The 19,373-nt window shown below is 56.8% G+C and overlaps 1 protein-coding gene across 1 annotated transcript; it reads right to left on the bottom strand.

Annotated features, from left to right (window-relative positions):
* Positions 1 to 12,087: 12,087 nt before the first annotated feature.
* Positions 12,088 to 18,176, bottom strand: LOC132216438 (zinc finger protein 501-like). Its single transcript, XM_059665619.1, has 3 exons — positions 17,933 to 18,176; positions 15,981 to 16,107; positions 12,088 to 14,715 (listed from the first exon to the last, which is right to left on the bottom strand). Exons 1-3 carry the CDS (start codon positions 17,963 to 17,965, stop codon positions 13,412 to 13,414), a joined length of 1,464 nt encoding a protein of 487 aa, XP_059521602.1. The 5' UTR covers positions 17,966 to 18,176; the 3' UTR covers positions 12,088 to 13,411.
* Between the last annotated feature and the right edge of the window lie 1,197 nt (positions 18,177 to 19,373).

The raw sequence follows: 19,373 nt of genomic DNA, 5'->3' as shown, positions 1-19,373 counted from the left end.
ACCAGGCCTACACCCCCCTGGGCAGGAGCCAGGAGCCAGGGCAGGGGCCCTGACTGGGTTTCGAACCCTGAGCTCCTGCCTCAGCCACTGAGCCAGACAGGCCCGGCTCCTACTCGCTTCCTAATCTTCCCAGATTTCTGAATCGCTCGTGCAGAACCGGCACATTCTTCTCTCCTCCTGTGTCCTCGCCCATCAGATTTTTTCCAGAATCAAGCACCTCCCGCTCCTCCCCCTCCCTCCCCATCTTACCCTCCCTCCCCACCTGGATTATGGAGCTCAGCTCCTACCTGCCTCCAGTCTGTTCCCCGAGCAGCCACAGGGGACCTGGGAGGCCAGGCTGCCCTCCCTCCTCTGCTGGGAGCTGCCCCAGGCCTTGCAGACACTCGGAGGATGGAGGGGGGTCTCCGCTTGGGGGGGGGGGGGTGGCTCCCACAGGAAGCGGCCAGCGGCCAGGAAGTGGAACAGAGAGTGGACGAGGATTGGGTAGAAAAAAAAATAGTCCGTCCGGGTCGTGGAGGGAGGGAAGGCGGGCGATAATCCTGTCTGATGAGCCGGGCCCAGAGGCTGTGGTCCCAACTGGCTTTCCCTGGGGCAGCCCGCCACGGGGTTCCAACCCCAAGGGGTCCCTGGCGGAACCCCACACTTCCCGGGAGGCTGTGCTGAGGCGGAGGGAGCCGAGGGGTTCTAAGGCTGCAGAGAGAGAGACGCATTCCCCGCCCCCAGCCCCGCGCCCCCCTGGAGGCCCTGGGTTTGGGGGGTGGGGGTGGGGGGCCTCGGGGAGGCCATGGACCCGGAGGGAGAAGCCCTGCAGGTCCCCCAGGTGCAGGTCCCCCAGGTGCAGGTCCCCGAGCTGTAGAACCTGCATCCGGGTCTGGCTGCCTCCTGCACGGGCGCCCGCCACCCCCAGGGCCTGGGTCGGAGCCTGCAAACCGAGCGACCTGCCTGTGACCAGAACGGACCCCAGGACCCTTCAGTCCGCGGACCCGTGTTCCGTCCACCCAGCCGAACCTCCAGGGTTGACGGTCACGTCTTGTTTTTTGTTTTGTTTTTGTTTTTCATGGTTATTGATAGCAGAGAGGAAGGGAGAGGGAGAGAGAGAGAAGCATCGATGAGGGGGGAGGAGAGAATCATCGACCAGCTGCCTCCTGCAGGCCCCCCCACACTGGGCATGGAGCCCACAGACCAGGCCTGTGCCCTGACCTCCTGGTTCACAGGCCGATGTTCAACCACGGAGCCACGCCGGCCGGGCTGACAGTCACACCTTCAATGTCAGCTTCTACCCTCAGCCCCATCCCCAACCCTCAGCTCACACACCTTGGCCCAACACTTGCCCAACATGCCATGAAAATGAATTCCTAGAAACATACAATGAACTGGACAATGAACAGCCCCCCACGCACAGACTTGCCCGGGTGGGGTCCCCTGCAGTCCAGCCAGCTCCTGCCCAGCTAGAGCCACAGCCAGCCCAGACCTTCCCGTGCCTGAGAGATCCCTTTTCTGTGTCCCTGGGGACCCTGTCCTCACAGCCCAGCCCACATGCGCACGCGCGCGCGCGCACACACACACACACACACACACACACACACACACACACACACACACCAGGGGAACGTTGCCTTCCCTTCCCGAGACTCACCCTCTCTCGGACACAGACGTTCACGCTGGGTGACGCTGGCCCAACGCTGAGCTGCCATGGGCTTGGCTGTCAGTGCTGGTGGCTCTGATGTGCTTCCCAAGGGGTGGAGATGGAAGTGTGTGCTGAGGCTGAGGGAGTGGAAAGGATTCTAGATGAGAAAGAGAAGCATTTCCCCACCCCTCCCCGCCCCTCACCACCCAGCCCAGCCCAGCACCGCCCGCCGGCACCGCCCTGACACGGGGCCCTGGTGAGTTTGGGGCTCCTGAGGGGGTGCAGATGCTGCTACTGAGAGTTGGGCTGTCAGCCTGGGTGTTCCTGGGGGCCAAGGGCGAGGCTATTGATGTAGGAAGAGAAGCTGAGCAGGTCCCCTTGCCATGCACCTCCCTGACCTGTAGGACCTGCATCCAGGACTGGTTGCCTCCTACACGAGCCCAGACTAGGACCCGGGATGGAGCCTGCAACGAGCTACATGCCTGTGACCAGAATCCAACCCAGGACCCTCTAATCCATGGGCGGACGCGTGATCCACTGAGTCAGACCTTCGGGTGCCTGAGGGCCCCCCTCCCTGTGTCCCTGGGAACCTTCTCCTCACAGCCCAGCCCAGATGCACATGCCTGTGCGCACACTCACACACACACACCAGGGGAACGTTGCCTTCCCTTCCCCAGACACACCTCCTCACGGACACAGACGTTCACGCTGGTTGATCCTGGCCCAACGCTGAGCTGCCCAAGGCTCCTGCCTTCTATAGGGCCTGGGGTCCAAGATGAAATTAAAGCCTGCGATGGGATAAACTCAGCCTGTGACGGGTCCCCGGTGGTATCCTTGCCCTCAGGTCCCAGCTCTAACACCTGGTCTACACCCCCCTGGTCTACACCCCCTGGGTCTACACCCCCCTGGGGCCATCCTCACACACACTCCTTGCCTGCAGGGCCATCGGACCTTCTCACTAAGGGGCATGCGCAGGTGAGCATCGTCTCAGGGACGTTCTGGTCAGGTCAGGTCATGAGGAAGTCATATGCCAGGGACACCGGTTAATAATTTGAATTTTTTTTTAAATATATTTTACTGATTTTTTACAGAGAGGAAGGGAGAGAGATAGAGAGTCAGAAACATCGATGAGAGAGAAACATCAATCAGCTGCCTCCTGCACATCTCCCACTGGGGATGTGCCCGCAACCCAGGTACATGCCCTTGGCCGGAATCGAACCTGGGACCTTTCAGTCCGCAGACCGACGCTCTATCCACTGAGCCACACCGGTTTCGGCTAATTTGAATTTTTTTCAATAGATGGAGTAACACATCTGTGGATATATATGCGGTTTGATATGTATGCTATTTTGTTGTACTGACAACAAGTTTCAAAACTTCATATGTCAAATTTGCTAAAGGTGTTAACATCATAGATTTTTTTAAAATATGTTCTATTGATTTTTTTTACAGAGAGGAAGGGAGAGGAATAGAGAGTTAGAAACATCGATGAGAGAGAAACATCCATCAGCTGCCTCCTGCACACCCAATACTGGGGATGTGCCCGCAACCAAGGCACATGCCCTTGACTGGAATTGAACCCTGAATCTTTTAGTCCGCAGGCCGACGCTCTATCCACTGAGCCAAACCGGTCAGGGCCATAGATATTTTTATGCTTAAAAATGTCGAATTCCGTGCCAAAAAAAGAGCATTTGTGGGAAGTTTTAATTCATTATTTTGAAGAAAAGTGCTGGTGAAAGAGATCCTATACTTCGGGAAGCTTATGGTGAACGTGCTCCATCTCAAGATACTTGTGAGCGCTGGTTTAAACGCTTTAAAAGTGATGCTTTCGACGTGAAAGACAAAGAACGTCCAGGTCAACCGGAAAAGTTTGAAGACCAACAATGACAAGTCTTATTGGATGAAGATGCGTGTCGAACTCAGAAACAACTTGAACAAAGATTAAACATTGCTCAGCAAACAACCTCTGGTCATTTACAAGCAATGGGAAAGATTTTAAAGGGAGGGAATGGTGCCCCGTCAACTGAACGAAAGACAAATGGAAAACCGAAAAGTCATCAGTAAAATGTTGCTTCAACGGCACGAAAGAAAGTCTTTTTTACACAGAATTGTGACTGGCGATGAAAAGTGGATTTATGTTGAGAATCCCAAATGCACAAAATCATGGTTGATCCAGGTCAACCATCAGCATCGACCGCAAGGCCAAATCGCTGTCGAAAGAAGACAATGCTCTGTGTTTGGTGGGATCAGGAAGGTGTGGTGTCTATGAGCTTCTAAAACCAGGTGAAAACGTTAATACTGATCACTACGGACAACAAATAACCAATCTGAACCACGCTTTGATCGTGAAACGGCCAGAATGTGCCAGAAGACACAGCAAAGTAATTTTGCTTCATGATGACGCACCATCACACACTTCAAAACCAGTTAAAGACACGTTAAAAGATCTTGCCTTGGGAAGGATTAGTCCACACGCCGTATTCACCAGACCTTGCTACTTCAGATTTCCACGTGCTCCGATCGACGGCACATATACTTTTTTTTTTTAATATATTTTATTGATTTCTTACAGAGAGGAAGGGAGAGAGATAGAGAGTTAGAAACATCGATGAGAGAGAAACATCAATCAGCTGCCTCCTGCACATCTCCCACTGGGGATATGCCCGCAACCCAGGTACATGCCCCCGACCGGAACCGAACCTGGGACCCCTCAGTCCGCAGGCCGACGCTCCATCCACTGAGCCAAACCGGTTTCGGCAACACATATACTTTCTGAGCAGCACTTCAACACGGATGAAGAAGTGGAAAATTGGGCCTCTGGTTTGCCTCAAAACAAGAAAAGTTCTATTGGGACGGTCTCCACAAATTATGCGAAAGATGGGGGAAATGTGTAGCCAGTGATGGACATGACTTTGAATAAAGCACTTCTGATGTGTCTCTTGAAATTATCATGTTTTCATTGATGACAAAATCTGCACTATTAACTAGTACACCTAGTATATATTTTAGGACTGGAGAGAGAGCAAGAGAGAAAGAGAGAGAGAGAGAGAGACCTCAATGATGAGAGAGAATCATTGATTGGCTGCCTCCTGCATGCCCTACCAGGGATCCAGCCAACACCGCCGCATGTGCCCCAACCAGGAATCGAACCGTGACCTCTTGGTTCACAGGTCAATGCTCAACCACTGAGCCACACCGTCCGGCCTCCTGCAGATTTCCTAGTTGTGCGAGATGTGTGAATGGCGAGTGGAGCACGGTCTCATGTTCTCTCCTGTGTCCATCCCAGGCTGGTGAGTCCCAGGGGTCCTGGGACCCCAGAGGAGGGGCTCTGAGTCCAGCAGGGACACCGCAGGGGCTGGGAGGAGGATGCTTTTATTTTTTTTATTTTTTAAAAATATATTTTATTGATTTTTTACAGAGAGGAAGGGAGAGGGTAGTCAGAGACATCAATGGCCGAAACCGGTTTGGCTCAGTGGATAGAGCGTCGGCCTGCGGACTGAAAGGTCCCGGGTTCGATTCCCGTCAAGGGCATGTACCTGGGTTGTGGGCACTTCCCCACTGGGGGGTGTGCAGGAGGCAGCTGATCGATGTTTCTCTCTCATCGATGTTTCTAACTCTCTCTCTCTCTTCCTCTCTGTAAAAAATCAATAAAATATATTAAAAAAAAAAAAGAGCCCTAACTGGTTTGGCTCAATGGATAGAGCATTGGCCTGAGGACTGAAAGGTCCCAGGTTCGATTCCAGTCAAGAGCATGTACCTTGGTTGCGGGCACATCCCCGGTGCGAGGTGTGCAGGAGGCAGCTGATCGATGTTTCTCTCTCATCAGTGTTTCTAACTCTCTATCCCTCTCCCGTCCTCTCTGTGAAAAAAATCAATAAAATATGTATTAAAAAAAAAAAAAGAAACATCGATGAGAGAGAAACATCGATTAGCTGCCTCCTGCACATCTCCCTACTGGGGATGTGCCCACAACCAAGGTACATGCCCTTGACCAGAATCGAACCCGGGACCCTTGAGTCCGCAGGCTGACGCTCTATCCACTGAGCCACACCGGTCAGGGCGAGGAGGGTCCTTTTAGAGGGAAGAGGTTGGTGGTATTTCATGGGGAGAAACACATGATGATTGATAGGTGTTTGCGGACGGATGGAGTGGAAGGGGTTCTAAAGGTGAGAGGCTCCTGGTTAGAAATCTGGCTGGGAGGGCGCTTCCCGTACTCACTAGGGCAGCGGTTCTCAACCTGTGGGTCGAGACCCCTTTGGGGGTCGAATGACCCTTTCTCAGGGGTCGCCTAAGACCATCAGAAAACACATCTATAATTACATATTGTTTTTGTGACTGATCACTATGCTTTAATTATGTTCAATTTGTAGCAATGAAAATACATCCTGCATATCAGACATTTACATGATGATTCATAACAGTAGAGACATGACAGTGATGAAGTAGCAACGAAAATAATTTTATCGCTGAAGCCGGTTTGGCTCAGTGGATAGAGCGTCGGCCTGCGGACTGAAAGGTCCCAGGTTCGATTCCGGTCAAGGGCATGTACCTGGGTTGCAGGCATATCCCCAGTGGGGGATGTGCAGGAGGCAGCTGATCGATGTTTCTCTCTCATCGATGTTTCTGACTCTCTATCTCTCTCCCTTCCTCTCTGTAAAAAATCAATAAAATATATTAAAAAAAAAAAAGAAAATAATTTTATCGCTGGGGGTCAGCGCAACATGAGGAACTGTATTTAAGGGTCGCGGCATTAGGAAGGTTGAGAACCACTGGAATAGAGCATTAGCCTGCAGACTGAAGGGCCCCGGGTTCGATTCTGGTCAAGGGCATGTACCTTGGTTGTGGGCTCCTCCCTGGACCAGGCCCTGGTTGGGGCGTGTGCAGGAGGCAACCAATCGATGTGTTTCTCTCACATCGATATTTCTCTGTCTTTCCCTCTCTCTTCCACTCTCTCAAAGAAAAGCCCTAACCGGTTTGGCTCAGTGCATAGAGCATTGGCCTGCGGACTGAAAGGTCCCAGGTTCGTTTCCGGTCAAGGGCATGTACCTGGGTTGCGGGCATATCCCCAGTAGGAGATGTGCAGGATGCAGCTGATCGAGGTTTCTTTCTCATCGATGTTTCTAGCTCTCTATCTCTCTCCTTTCCTCTCTGTAAAAAATCAATAAAATATATTTTAAAAAAAAAATCAGTGGAAGAAAATCCTCGGGGGAGGATTAAAAATAATTTTTAAATGTTTTTATTGATTTTTTAAAATTTTGTTTTATTGCTTAAAGTATTACAAAGAGGATTACATTTGTCTCCTTTTTTTCCCCCTTGACATTCCCCCGGCCTCCCCTATCCCCCTGTGTCTTATGTCCATTGGTTATGCTTATATGCATGCATGCAAGGCCTTTGGTTGATCTCTTACCCCCCTCCCTCCTGCCCCCCAACCCTCCCCGGCCTTCCAGCTGTAGTTAGTCTGTTCAATGCTGCTCTGCCTCTTATCTATTTTTTTAAAATATATTTTATTGATTTTTTTACAGAGAGGAAGGGAGAGAGATAGTCAGAAACATCGATCAGCCCCCTCCTGCACATCTCCCACTGGGGATGTGCCCGCAACCCAGGTACATGCCCTTGACCGGAATCGAACCTGGGACCCTTGATTCTGCAGGCCAAAGCTCTATCCACTGAGCCAAACCAGTTTCGGCGCCTCTTATCTATTTTTGTTCATCAGTTTATAATGGTCTTTATTATCCATAAATGAGTGAGATCATGTGGTATTTTTCTCCCATTGACTGGCTTATTTCACTTAGCATAATGCTCTCCCCGGGGGAGGATTAAAAATATTTTTTAAAAGAAAGATCTAGATAAAATCACTTCCCACCTCTGACCTGGACCTCCCACTGGCTCCAGTCCAAGCCTGACTCTTGCCCCTCCCTCTTTTGTTCTCACCCAGAAGGAGGCCTGCATGTCCCTTAACCAGCTTAGCTTCCCTTCCCAGCAGTTCCACGTACTGTAGCCTGTTTTGGTGATAAGCTCCCAGGTCTCTTCCCATTGATGTCTGCGAATGGGGCCCTCTCCATATAAGAGGGGTGGGCATCTCCTGGCACGCGTGCCAAACATGGCACGCCAGTAACTTTTCCTGGCACGCGAAACCCTCTCGTATAATCTTCCACTTACGATTGTGAATCTTTGTTCTCGGTGATGACTTTTGTGAAGTCTCGTCATAGGAGGAGCCTGACGGATGAAAGTAGTGGCTCGTGCATATCTCTGAAGGTCACGAAATAGAAACCTGATGCAGAATCTCTGCCATCAGTGATGCAGCAGCACAAGTCCCACTGATAATATCAAACAGAGTCATAAAGTTTTCTGTCGGACTATCAGTGTACATGCATACATTAAAAAATAAATGCAGCCCTGACCGGTTTGGCTCGGTGGATAGAGCGTCGGCCTGCGGACTGAAGGGTCCCAGGTTTGAGTCCGGTCAAGGGCATGTACCTTGGTTGCGGGCACATCCCCAGTAGGGGGTGCGCAGGAGGCAGCTGATGGATGTTTCTCTCTCATCGATGTTTCTGACTCTCTATCCCTCTCCCTTCCTTTCTGTGAAAAATCAATAAAGTATATATTTAAAAAATGTATCTTTCATCATCGTCGACCGTGTTTTTGTCGCTCGAATGAATTTTATTATTTCTTCACGGTTCTCCACATGCGTACATCTTAAGAGAGATCAAGTAGGCGTCACACATTCTCAAAAAATTAGGGTTGGCACGCAGAAGAATTTTGAGTCAGAGATTTTGCGGGTTTTGGCACGCACTCACAAAAAGGTCGCCCACCCCTGCCATGTAACCTCTGGCCTAGACTTGAGCCCCTGAGTTTGGTTGGAGAGTCTCCAGGGTCCCCCAAACCAAGGGCTGGGAGAAAGGCAGGGGAGGAGCTCACGACACCACAAATCCAGAGGAGATGTGGGCTGGGACCAGTTAGGGTCTGGGGCACCCCACTCACCTGCGGAGGCTCCAGAGGCTCTTCGCAGCCATGGCAACCGGTGGCGAGTGTCAGACGCTAGCCCCGCCCTGTGGCTCAGAGGCTGAGCGTCCACCTAGGAACCAGGAGGCCATGGTTTGATTCCCGGGCAGGGCACACGCCCAGTTGTGGGCTCGATCCCCAGTAGGGGGCGTGCAGGAGGCAGCTGATCAGTGACTCATTGATGTTTCTCTCTCTCTCCCTCTGCCTTCCACTCTGAAATCAATAAAAACATTAAAAAAAATAATAAGAGTCAGGCCCTGACCGGTCTTGCTCAGTGGATAGAGCGTCGGCCTGCAGACTGAAGGGTCCCGGGTTCGATTCCGGTCAAGGGCATGTACCTTGGTTGTGGGCACATCCCCAGTAGTGAGTGTGCAGGAGGCAGCTGATGGATGTTTCTCTCTCATCCATGTTTCTAACTCTCTATCCCTCCCCCTTTCTCTCTGTGAAAAATCAATAAAATATATTTTTAAAAGAGAGTCAGATCTTCGAGGGCTGTCACTGCAGCAGGATTCCTGAGGCTGGGGCCTTCCCTTCCCCCTGCCCGACACCAGAGCCAGGTACCCTGGGGCAACTGTCTCACCTCTGGGCTGCCTCTGGCCAGCTGTGCGTCGTTGGAAAAAGGCTAACCCCCCCCCTCTGCCTCAATGTCCTTAATGTCCTCATCACCCCCAGTCTGCTCCTGTACTGAGTGGACTTGGAGGGATTTTTCAGACTCATTGTTTGTATTAGAGGCCCAGTGCGAGAAATGCATGCACTGGTAGGGTCGCTTGCGGCTGCCGGCTGGGTACCCCCTCCCTTCCCCAGCCAGCCGCCCCCTGGTCGAACTCCCGGACAGTGAAGGGGGAAATTTGCATACTACGCTTTTATTATATAGGATGTGGCCTCTTTGCCTCAACATCCTCCACGGCTCCCAGGGCCCTAGGACCGAAGGCGCAACTCCTCAGGCTGCCGTTGTGGGTGGGGCTGGACCCAAACATTAAGGTTATCTTTTTGTTTGCTTGATCTATTATTGTTGATAGTGTTCCAGATGCCTCCCATTCCCGGCCCCTCATCCCTTTACTCCCCCCCCTCCCTCCTGCCCCCTACCTGCTCACCCCCCAGGTCTTCACCACCCTGACGCCCCTGCGCATGGGCTGTGCATATCTATACTAATAAAAGGGTAATATGCTAATTCAACCAGATGTCTTCCGGAAGTCCTTCCTGACAAAGTCAGGCCCCGGTGAAGCTGCCTGCGGTCCCAGGGAAGCCAGCCCAGGTCCCAGGTGCTCTGGGCCAGCCAGAGGGAGGGAAGCCCGGGTCCCAGGTGCAGGGGCTGAGGCAGAGGGTTAGGGGCCATCAGGCAGGCAGGGGTGCAGTTAGGGGCGATCAGGCAGGCAGGGGAGCAGTTAGGGGCGATCAGGCAGGCAGGGGAGCCGTTAGGGGCGACCAGGCAGGCAGGGGAGCCGTTAGGGGCGATCAGGCAGGCAGGGGAGCAGTTAGGGGCGATCCCTCAGGCAGGGGAGCAGTTAGGGGCGATCAGGCAGGCAGGCAGGCAATTGGTTAGGAGCCAGCGATCCCAGATTGTGAGATACCCTTCGTGATCAGGCCTAAACCGTCAGTCGGACATCCCCCCCCCCCCATACATGAATTTCGTGCACCAGGCCTCTAGTAAGCACATGAGCACTTTGGTTTACCTTTCTCCATCCCCGCCCCCGCCCCACATGGAGGTATGTCCGTCTGTTCCCTGCCTCCCTGCTTCCGGTCTCATTCTATGGGTCAATTCACGTTGTTCATTAGATTCCACCCATCAGTGAGATCATGTGATATCTGCTTTTCTCGGATCACCCAAACTTTGTCCTTGTTCCCGCAAAAGCAACAAGGACCCCAGGTTCCGGGTCCTCCTGGGTCAGCGGCCCCTGTGTGTGGATGGGTGGCCCCTCACGTCTCCCACCCCGTCACACCTGGTATCACCCCCAGAGCACCTCGGGTCCCGACACGGGTCCGGGGTGCAGGGTTGGGTGTGGAGGCGGGGAGGCCAAGGGACGCGCTCACCTCAGCTGGGCGCCTCAGCGCGGCCGCCGCCATTGGACCCAGTGGCCCAAGTGGAGGTGACAGCCGGGCGACCAGGGTGGGGACCCTGGCACAGAGGTCCTGAGGCCGGGCTCGCGGGCAGCGCTGCCCCCGCCCCTAGCCCAGCCCCGGGAGCCCCAGCCAGAGCTTCTAACTAAGGAACCAACCCACGAACCCCTCAAACGGGCGCCAGAACACCGGAGCCGGCTTCGCTCTTTCTCAAAAGGGCAGCAGGACGACTTCTGGGGAGTGTGGGGGCTACAGGTCAGGGAAGTGTCTACGTTTCAGACTCAATGAAGCGAATCCAAGTGGACACCCACTAGTAGCTGGTAGTTTGCTGCATGTATCATCAGGGATCATACATTATTAACCGATAGCCATGATGGGCACAGGCTTCTCATGACGTAACGTGTACCTTGGCTGTGGGAATATTTTCTATCTCTTCTTTTTTTTTTTTTTTTAATATATTTGATTGATTTTTTACAGAGAGGAAGGGAGAGAGATAGTTAGAAACATCGATGAGAGAGAAACATCGACCAGCTGCCTCCTGCACATCTCCCACTGGGGATGTGCCCACAACCCAGGTACATGCCCTTGACCGGAATCGAACCCGGGACCTTTCAGTCCGCAGGCTGACGCTCTATCCACTGAGCCAAACCGGTTTCGGCCTATCTCTTCTTTCTTACTGAATTTACTGCAGTGACATTGGGTGATAAAAGCATATCGGTTCCAAGTGTCCAGCCTACATGACGTGTATTGTATGTACTGTGTTCACCACTCCATGTCTGCTCCCATCACCACTTACCCCCCTTTACCCTCGCCTGCTCCCCCCACCTCCTTTCCTCTCTGGTAATCACCACCCTGTTCTCCACCCACCCATTGGCATCCCACCAGCTCGCAGCACAGGGGTCTGCAGGACAACCGGGGGGGGGGGGGGGGGCCTAGGGCGGAGCCAGCGAGATGCCGCTTCACTGAGTTCACTGTGCTAAGGCCTTGCGGTGTGTGCGTGTCATAATCATCTGGCCGCTCGCGTTCCAATATATCCCACGTTCAAAGGCTGTTCAATCGCGTTGTTTACCCATTATCTCCAGAAAAAAATCACTTCTACTGTCGTGGTAAACAACCTGCTTCCCTATTTATAATGGTCTGGCCCTCTAGCAACTTCAGTGCGAAACGATAGCTAATTTGCCTGCACACGTCAGGTGGTCATAATCATCTGGCCACTCAGAGTGTGTGTGTGTGAGTGTGAGTGAGTGTGTGTAATTTTTTTAAAAGATTTTTTAAAAAATGTATCACATTAACTATTGGGAGGTATTAACTGGGCCACTTCACGGTGTCACCAATCCTCTGCTCAAACGGGCTCCTGTTGTGTTAATATGTATATAAAGCTGACGTTACAAATAAAAGTCCTTTTTCTCAGCAGTGTGTTTATTCAGGAAGAGAGAATTGTTATTGGGGGCGGGAGGAAGTTGGGAGGGTTGCTTTGGAGAAAAGTGAGAGTTTTGGAGTGACCGTGCCTTCACAGGGCGAGAGGCTGGAATAGCTGACTTCTTGAAGGACATGCATTTACACTAAGAGCCAGAAAGCTGGAACCAAGTCCGATGTCCTCCGTTAAACGTAAACATTCATAGACAGAATGGTTCTCAAGAACAGAAGGAAGAAAGGACTTCACGTAAGCGTGATTGATGTAATAGCATGAGGGAAATCAAAATTTAAAACCTTTGAGGACAATTCATGACACGTATCATATAAAATTCTATAAAACAGAGTCTGTGAAAGAAACTAACACCAGCCCCTCCAGCTGAGAGCAGAGGGAGAGTAAAAAGGGCACGAGGTGAGAATAACTGGTCGCTGTGACTCTGACCGTGAGGGACACAGGCCACAACGCAGCAACAACAGGCAGTGACCAAGCCTGTATTTGCGGACGACGGCCTCCCTACAGGCTACTCGTCCCCACAGCCTTCAGCCGCCGGAACACGCACGGAGGGCACGCCCTCTCGTGGCGATGTCTCACCGTGTCTTGCAACAAATGATGGTCTCAGCCCAGCCCCTGCAGTCCCACCACCGCGAGCGGCAGCCGCCCAACTGGAGACGTGAAGGCACATGATCCCTCCGGGAGGCAGCCTCCTCACGATGGCGCTCGGCACTCGGTGCGGCCTCCCGGGAGGCAGCCGACCTGCCCTGGCAGGAGCAGCGGAGCTTGTCCCAGCCTGACCTCCTCGGGGCTGGCACCCAGGCGTGAGGACCACAGAGTGCTGCCCGTCTCCCGGGAGGCCTGGCAGAGGGGCCACCCTTCTTCTTCTCAAGACACCGTCACCCGGCCCGACCTGAGCCAAGGAAACGGAGTCCAGATGATGGCCTCGGCCAGAAAGGAGGGGAGAGTCTCCCTCCCCTCAGACGCATCGAGGAACCTGGGGAAGTGGGCAGAATGTGCGGTGGCCTGGGCAGGGGCATGAGTTCAGGCAAAGGAGGCGGCGGAGAAGTACGTCCCCTGTGCATCCGGAAGAATCGGGGGGGTGGGGGGGAGATCTCCCTGCTGTGCCGCTGCAGCGCCAGGCTCACCATCAGCGGACGCTTCCCGGCAGGAAGGGGCGTGTTCCCTGAGGCGGGTCTCAGGCTTCTCCCGTGTGGACTCTGGGGCCAAACACGGTTAATATCGTTGAAGAATCTCTGGGTGAAGCCGTCGTGTTAAACTGACAACAGAGCGGCGGCTGACAAGGCGCCTCCCTGAGGTCATCGGGCGTGAAGTTTCCGGTGCTGGATGATGTGGGAGCTCTGGCTGAAGGATTTCCCACACTCCCCGCACTCGTAAGGCCGTTCTCCCGTGTGAACTCTCTGATGCTGGATGAGGTTGGACTTCTGGCTGAAGGATTTCTCACACTCGTCGCACTTGTAAGGCCTGGCTCCGGTGTGAATCCTCCGGTGCTGGTTGAGCGTGGAGCTGTGGCTGAACGATCGCCCACAATCCCCGCACTCGTAAGGCCTTTCCCCAGTGTGGATCCGCAGGTGCTGCACGAGCTTGCACTTGTAGCTGAAGGATTTCCCGCACTCGCTGCACTTGTAGGGCCGCGCCCCGTTGTGGATCTTCTGGTGCTGGACCAGGTTGGAGCTCTGGCTGAAGGAGCTCCCGCACTCGCCGCACTTGTACGGCCGGGCGCCCGTGTGCACGCGCTGGTGCTTGATGAGCGTGGAGCTGTAGCTGAAGGCCTTCCTGCACTCCCCGCACTCGTACGGCTTCACCCGGTTGTGGATCTGCAGGTGCTGCACCAGCCGGAGCTTGTAGGTGAAGGCCTTCCCGCACTCGCTGCACTTGTAGGGCCGGGCCCCGGTGTGGATCCTGTGGTGCTGGATGAGGTAGTAGCTCTGGCTGAAGGACCGCCCGCATTCGTTGCACGCGTAGGGCCTCGCTGCCGGGCCGGGGGCCTGGCCGTCGGGGACCGCGGGGCTTTGCTGGAAGGGCTTCTCGCCGTCAGCACAGTCATAGGGACTCTGAGGGGGGAGCTGCTGGTGCTGAAGGGGTTTGTACTCGTGGCTGAGCGGCTGCCCGTAGTCAGTGCCGGGGTAACGGCTCCCCCCGCGGTGCCAGGCCTCCCCAGCCCCGCACTGGAAGCTGCCGGGGGGCGGTGCCCCTCTGAGGGAGGCCTGGTGCTGCAGGAGACCAACCATGGCCAGGAAGTCCTCCCTGACGGCCCCACAGAAGGCGAAGGGCTTCCCCAACGTGTGGAACCTGCAGCTCGTCGCACACGAGGCTGCGTCCACGGCGCTCCAGGGTGGTTTCTCGTCCCGGGGCGTCCCGCGCAGGCCCCCAGCCAGCCAGGGCCGCCTTCCGCAGGCCTCGCAGGCCCCTGGGAGCTCGGTCAGGCACAGCACGCCTCCCCCGACCAGGACACACTTCTCACAGGGCTGAGCGTCCTGAGTGGCTGGATATGGACTTGGCGTCGGGCCCGGGGATGTCCGGGCCACAGACACACCCTGCGCAGACGGCTCCTCCTCCTCCTCCTCCTCCTCTGCCTCCGCCTCCGCTCCGTACCAGCAACCTGGGGGCACAGAGAGGCTGCTGAGTGCACGCTGACCTCAGACGTGTGTGAGGGTCGCCCAAGAACTGAATGCAGTGGACGGTTTTCAGGTTGGTGAATGGGGCTGCTTTGTACCAAGGACTGGAGCTCGAAAAGCCCCAAGAATTAAGGGGGTCACCAAGTGACTCCTCTTCCTATGGCCTTCAGAGAGGAAGGGAGAGGGGGAGAGAGAAGCATCCATGATGAGAGAGAACCACCGTCAGCTGCCTCCTGTACGGCCCGCACTGGAGACTGAGTCTGCCAACTGGGCACCCACCCCGACCAGGAACCGAACTGTGACCTCCTGGTTCATGGGTCGATGTCCAACTGCTGCGCCAGCCAGAGATGGTTTGAAAGGTGTGTGCGACCCTCCAACATTACAGGTGAGAGGACAATAGGCCACAGAGGATCAGAGTCTGGGTGGAAAGAGGCCGAGAGAAATGACCAGAAAGGGGACGGGCCGGCAGGCACGCGGTGGGGCCTGGGACAGGCTCACGCCCCCGCTCTGCCCGCTGCCGTTCACCGTCACGCCCGGCACGGGCACCCAGGACGCTGCTCCCTAAACCCCAGGTGAGCAGGGGCGGGGCCCAGGGGACAGAGCCCTCAGGCAGGAAGTGAGGGGCCAGCACTGCCCGGAGCCGTTCTGAACGTAACAGACGGGAAACGACTAAATGCTGCCCAGACGGGCGAGGGTTCTGTGAACAACCCTGGGACACAGCAGTGACGACCAGCCGGACACGGACGGGGCCACAGGGGGAGAGCGGCCTGGGAGTGACCCAGCCGGGCAGGCGGGACGGAGGCAGGGCAGCTGAGGAGCACTCTGGGCTCTAGGTCTGCGGTGAGTCTGTCAGGCAGGGAGCTGGGGAAAGGTCTCCACACGAGCAGAGCAGTGCACCCTGGGAGAGCAAGCACAGGCGGGGTCTGCAGCTGGCACAGGCGGGGTCTCCAGCTGGCACGGGGCCAAGTGCTGCCGGACACCAAGGCAGCAACGTGAACGCCAACTGCAACTGCGAAGGTGGAGCCCAGCGGCCTGGTGACTGAGCGTCGACTGTGAGCCAGGGGGTCACGGCACAGGCCCGGGAGGCAGGCTCCATCTCCAGTGGGGGGCGTGCAGGAAGCAGCCGATCCATCATTCTCTCTCATCACTGATGTCTCCCTTTCTCTCTCCTCCGCTCTGAAACCAATAACAATATTTTTTAGAAGAGAAGATGAGTCTCAGCCGTCGACGGGTGGGCGCGGGGACTCACCCAGCGAGGTCACCAGGGCGAAGTTCTCCAGCATCACGTCGTGGTAGAGGCATCGCTGCGGCTCGTCCAGGAGCCCCCACTCCTCCCAGGAGAACACCACGACCACGTCCTCGAAGCTCACGCGGCCCTGCCACGAGGGAGGGATGAGGCTGCAAACCCTCCGCAGGCCCGGCAGCCCCTCCCCCGCACCCCTGCCCAACACCCGCTCAGAGGGGTGCCAGGCCTCCCCCCAGGCGGCCCCCGGGCGCTCACCAGCACCCCAGCCAGGCGGCTCCCCAGTACCCTGCAGGGGGCCTCCACGCTACACCCAATGTGCCTGCACCTTCACTTGCGTCCCTCGTGCCTAGGACGGGGGCCACCGCCTCACACACTCTCCACCTGCTCTTCTCTGACCAGTCACCCCTGGCAGGGCCCAGCCCGGCCGGCGAGGCTCAGGGCTGAGTGTCCACCTAGGGGCCCGGTCAGGGCACAGTCCCAGGCTGCAGGCTCGATCCCGTGTGGGGCCTGCAGATCAGGGATCCTCTCTCCTCACTGATGCTTCTCTCTCTCTCCCTCTTCCTCCCTCTCTGAAGTCAGTAAAGTAAGTGGCACAAACAGGACCTCGGACTGTCACAGCCCAAACGGACCCGCCAGCCCACTGTGAAGGCCCGTCCGCTTGGGGTCTCGCTTCCACCTCAGCGCCTTGAACACACCCAGGGTCCCCTCCTCCCGCAGTCAGACCTTTCCTTCTCATCCACCAGCCTCGCTAATCCACTCTGAACGTGCTGCCGAAGAGCCCAGCCCCTGTCCTCACACCTGCCTCGCTCCCCCTGGGCGACGGCGTTGCTGGGGTAACACAGCCCCCCTCACCCTGTGTCAGAGCCCAACCCCAAGGACCCTGCGGCCAAGGGCAGTCACGCCCTGGGGTGTGGGGAGGGAGGACTTGAACCCGCATCAGGGGACATGACTCAGCCCTCACCTCACAGACGAGCTCATCTAACAGCCGGACTGACACCCCCCAGAGCTCCGGCGACTCAGGAATGACCTCTAGGTCACCCGCTCCCACCACCCCAGCCCTCCACCTTCTGTCCACTCCGCCCGGGAAGCCGGGCACCTGGTACGTTCCTCTTCCCGCCCTCACCTGTGATTGACAGGCCGTCCCTCCAGCGGGGCCCGGAAACAGGCCCAAACGCGCACTGACCTCTTCCCACCGTCACTCACCTGCACCCCGACTCCGCCTGCACCCAGCGCCCCCCACCTGCCAGGGGTCTAACGGGCCCCGGGCTCACGGTTCCCATCTGTGACCTTCACAGCCAACTGCCCAGACTCCGTTCTCTGGACTGAAATCACGCCCAGTCCCGACCGCTCAGCCGTTAGGGAGCCCCCCCACCCTGGAGCCGCGAAGACAAGAACTGCCCCCCCCCCCCCCCCAATCCACACCTCGCCGGGCCCGCGGCAGCTCCTCCGTCCATCCCGGGGTCTCTGTCCTCTCCATCTGCACGTCCCGCCCCGGTGCCCGGAAAGGCCTGCACAGGACCCGCCTGGGCCGGACGCTGCCCCGGGGCCCGGGAACAGCGGAGAGAGGACCAGGACCCGCTCCCGCGATGGGAACCGGGGGGCAGAGGGCGGGACGGACAGGGAGGGGAGCTCATGGGCTCCGACCCCCCGCACCGGGGCCGCCGCTGGAGCCTGGAGACCCGGCCGCCCGTCTCCTCGGGATTCGGCGCTGAGCGCCAGCCCGTCACCCCCCTCTGCTCCGGAGACCGCCCCCTCGGCCCCCCCTCCCCCCGCACCCGGGCGGCCCCCCCTCCGCCCTCCGCGGCAGCAGCAGGGCCCCCGGCTCCGCGACCCCCGGCTCAGGGCAGCTCCGGTCCCTGCACGGCGGGCCCCGGGGGTGTCACCACGGGCGCCTCACGGTCCCGGGTGCCCGGCCCTGGGGCTTTAGGGTTCGCTGTGGGGGGGGGTGCACTCACCTCGGCCAGGCCCCCCAGCGAGGCCGCCGCCATGGCGCTCGGTGCCCCCAGGACAGCGGCGCCCGCCCCGCCTTCTCCGTCGGGTCTGGGCGCCCAGAGCCTCCGGAGGAGCCGTCACCGGGGGGTCCCGCCAGCCCGGGACCCTCATTGGCTCACGCAGACGCCGCTCCGCGCAGGGCTTTCTGGGCGACGCTCCCACGGCCACGCAGGCCTCCGAGCGGGCAGCCCCGCGGAACCGCCTGGAACAGAGGGGGCGGCAGCGCCAGGGGCGTCAGGGCAGCTTGTCCTTAAGGGCCGTGCCCGGATCCTGGGAAGCTGCCAGGTACCCTTTTAGGTCCGCCCCCCTCCTCCCCCCCATATTTCTCCCAACTCTTCCATCCGCCAATTTATGTCACAGCCCAGCTCCGACCCCGCGATGCTCTCCGGGAGGGGAGGGGAGGGAAGGGGGAGGGGAGGAAAGGGGGGGAGGGGAGGGGGGGGAGGGGAGGGTTGGGTTTCCTCCCCCAGAGGCACGGACAGTAAAGGAAGCCCACTGCTCACCGGGATCGGGATCGGGAGGCGCGGCGGCTCCGGCTCCCAGGAAGGTCCGGACGCAGTCCAGTCGGGGCTGCGTGTCCAGCGCCCCCGGCTCAGAACTGAGGGCAGGACACAGAGCCGTTGGTCTCCGCGTGAGGCCCACACGTTACCCGAAAATCAGATTCTGCCCATTTCCCTGAATCTCCCCGTTCTGTCTGGAACATTCCAGGGAACGTGCGTGTCGCTCTCAAAATGTCAGTAGATACACCGAGAGCTTCAGGACCCAGTAAAGCGGCGGTTCTCAACCTTCTGGCCCTTTAAACACAGGTCCTCATGTGGTGACCCAACCCTAACATTATTTTCGTGGCTACTTCATCGCTGTCATGTTGCTGCTGCTATGAATCGTCAGGTAAATATCTGATCTGCAGGATGGTCTTGGGCGACCCCAGTGAAAGGGCTGTTCGACCGCCAAAGGGGTCGCGACCCACAGGTTGAGAACCGCTGCCGTAGAGGCAAGAACAGGAGCTGAGGTGCTGAGACAAAACCACAGACCTACAACCTGCTCAGGAGGCCGTTCCTGCTGGGAAACCCATGCCATTCCGTGCAATTCTCTCTCATCTCATCACTGACGTCACTACCTCTCTCTCCCTCTCCCTTTCTCTCTGAAATCAATAAACTATATTTTAATAAAACAACAGTTGAGCAACATTATAAAGAACAAACTTGCGCCGAAACCGGTGTCGCTCAGTGGATAGAGCGTCAGCCTGCAGACTGAAGGGTCCCAGGTTCTATCGATTCCAGTCAAGGGCATGTACCTTGATTGCAGGCACATCCCCAGTGGGGGGTATGCGGGAGGCAGCTGATCGATGTTTCTCTCTATCCCTCTCCCTTCCTCTCTGTGAAAAATCAATAAAATATATTTTTT

Source organism: Myotis daubentonii, chromosome 15 (genome assembly GCF_963259705.1).
Source record: "Myotis daubentonii chromosome 15, mMyoDau2.1, whole genome shotgun sequence".
Classification (NCBI taxonomy): Eukaryota; Metazoa; Chordata; class Mammalia; order Chiroptera; family Vespertilionidae; genus Myotis; species Myotis daubentonii.
The sequence above is the reverse complement of the archived record's forward strand: the minus strand, read 5'-3'. Positions and strand labels throughout refer to the sequence as shown.

Bases quoted from the DNA above. Each gene is read 5' to 3' on its own strand.
- LOC132216438 (XM_059665619.1), bottom strand. From the start codon at position 17,965: ATGGCGGCGGCCTCGCTGGGGGGCCTGGCCGAG. The intron at 16,108-17,932 runs GTGAGTGCACCC...CCCTCGTGGCAG, and splicing joins CGCTGGGGGGCCTGGCCGAG to GGCCGCGTGAGCTTCGAGGA. The intron at 14,716-15,980 runs GTGAGTCCCCGC...CTGTGCCCCCAG, and splicing joins CGCCCTGGTGACCTCGCTGG to GTTGCTGGTACGGAGCGGAG.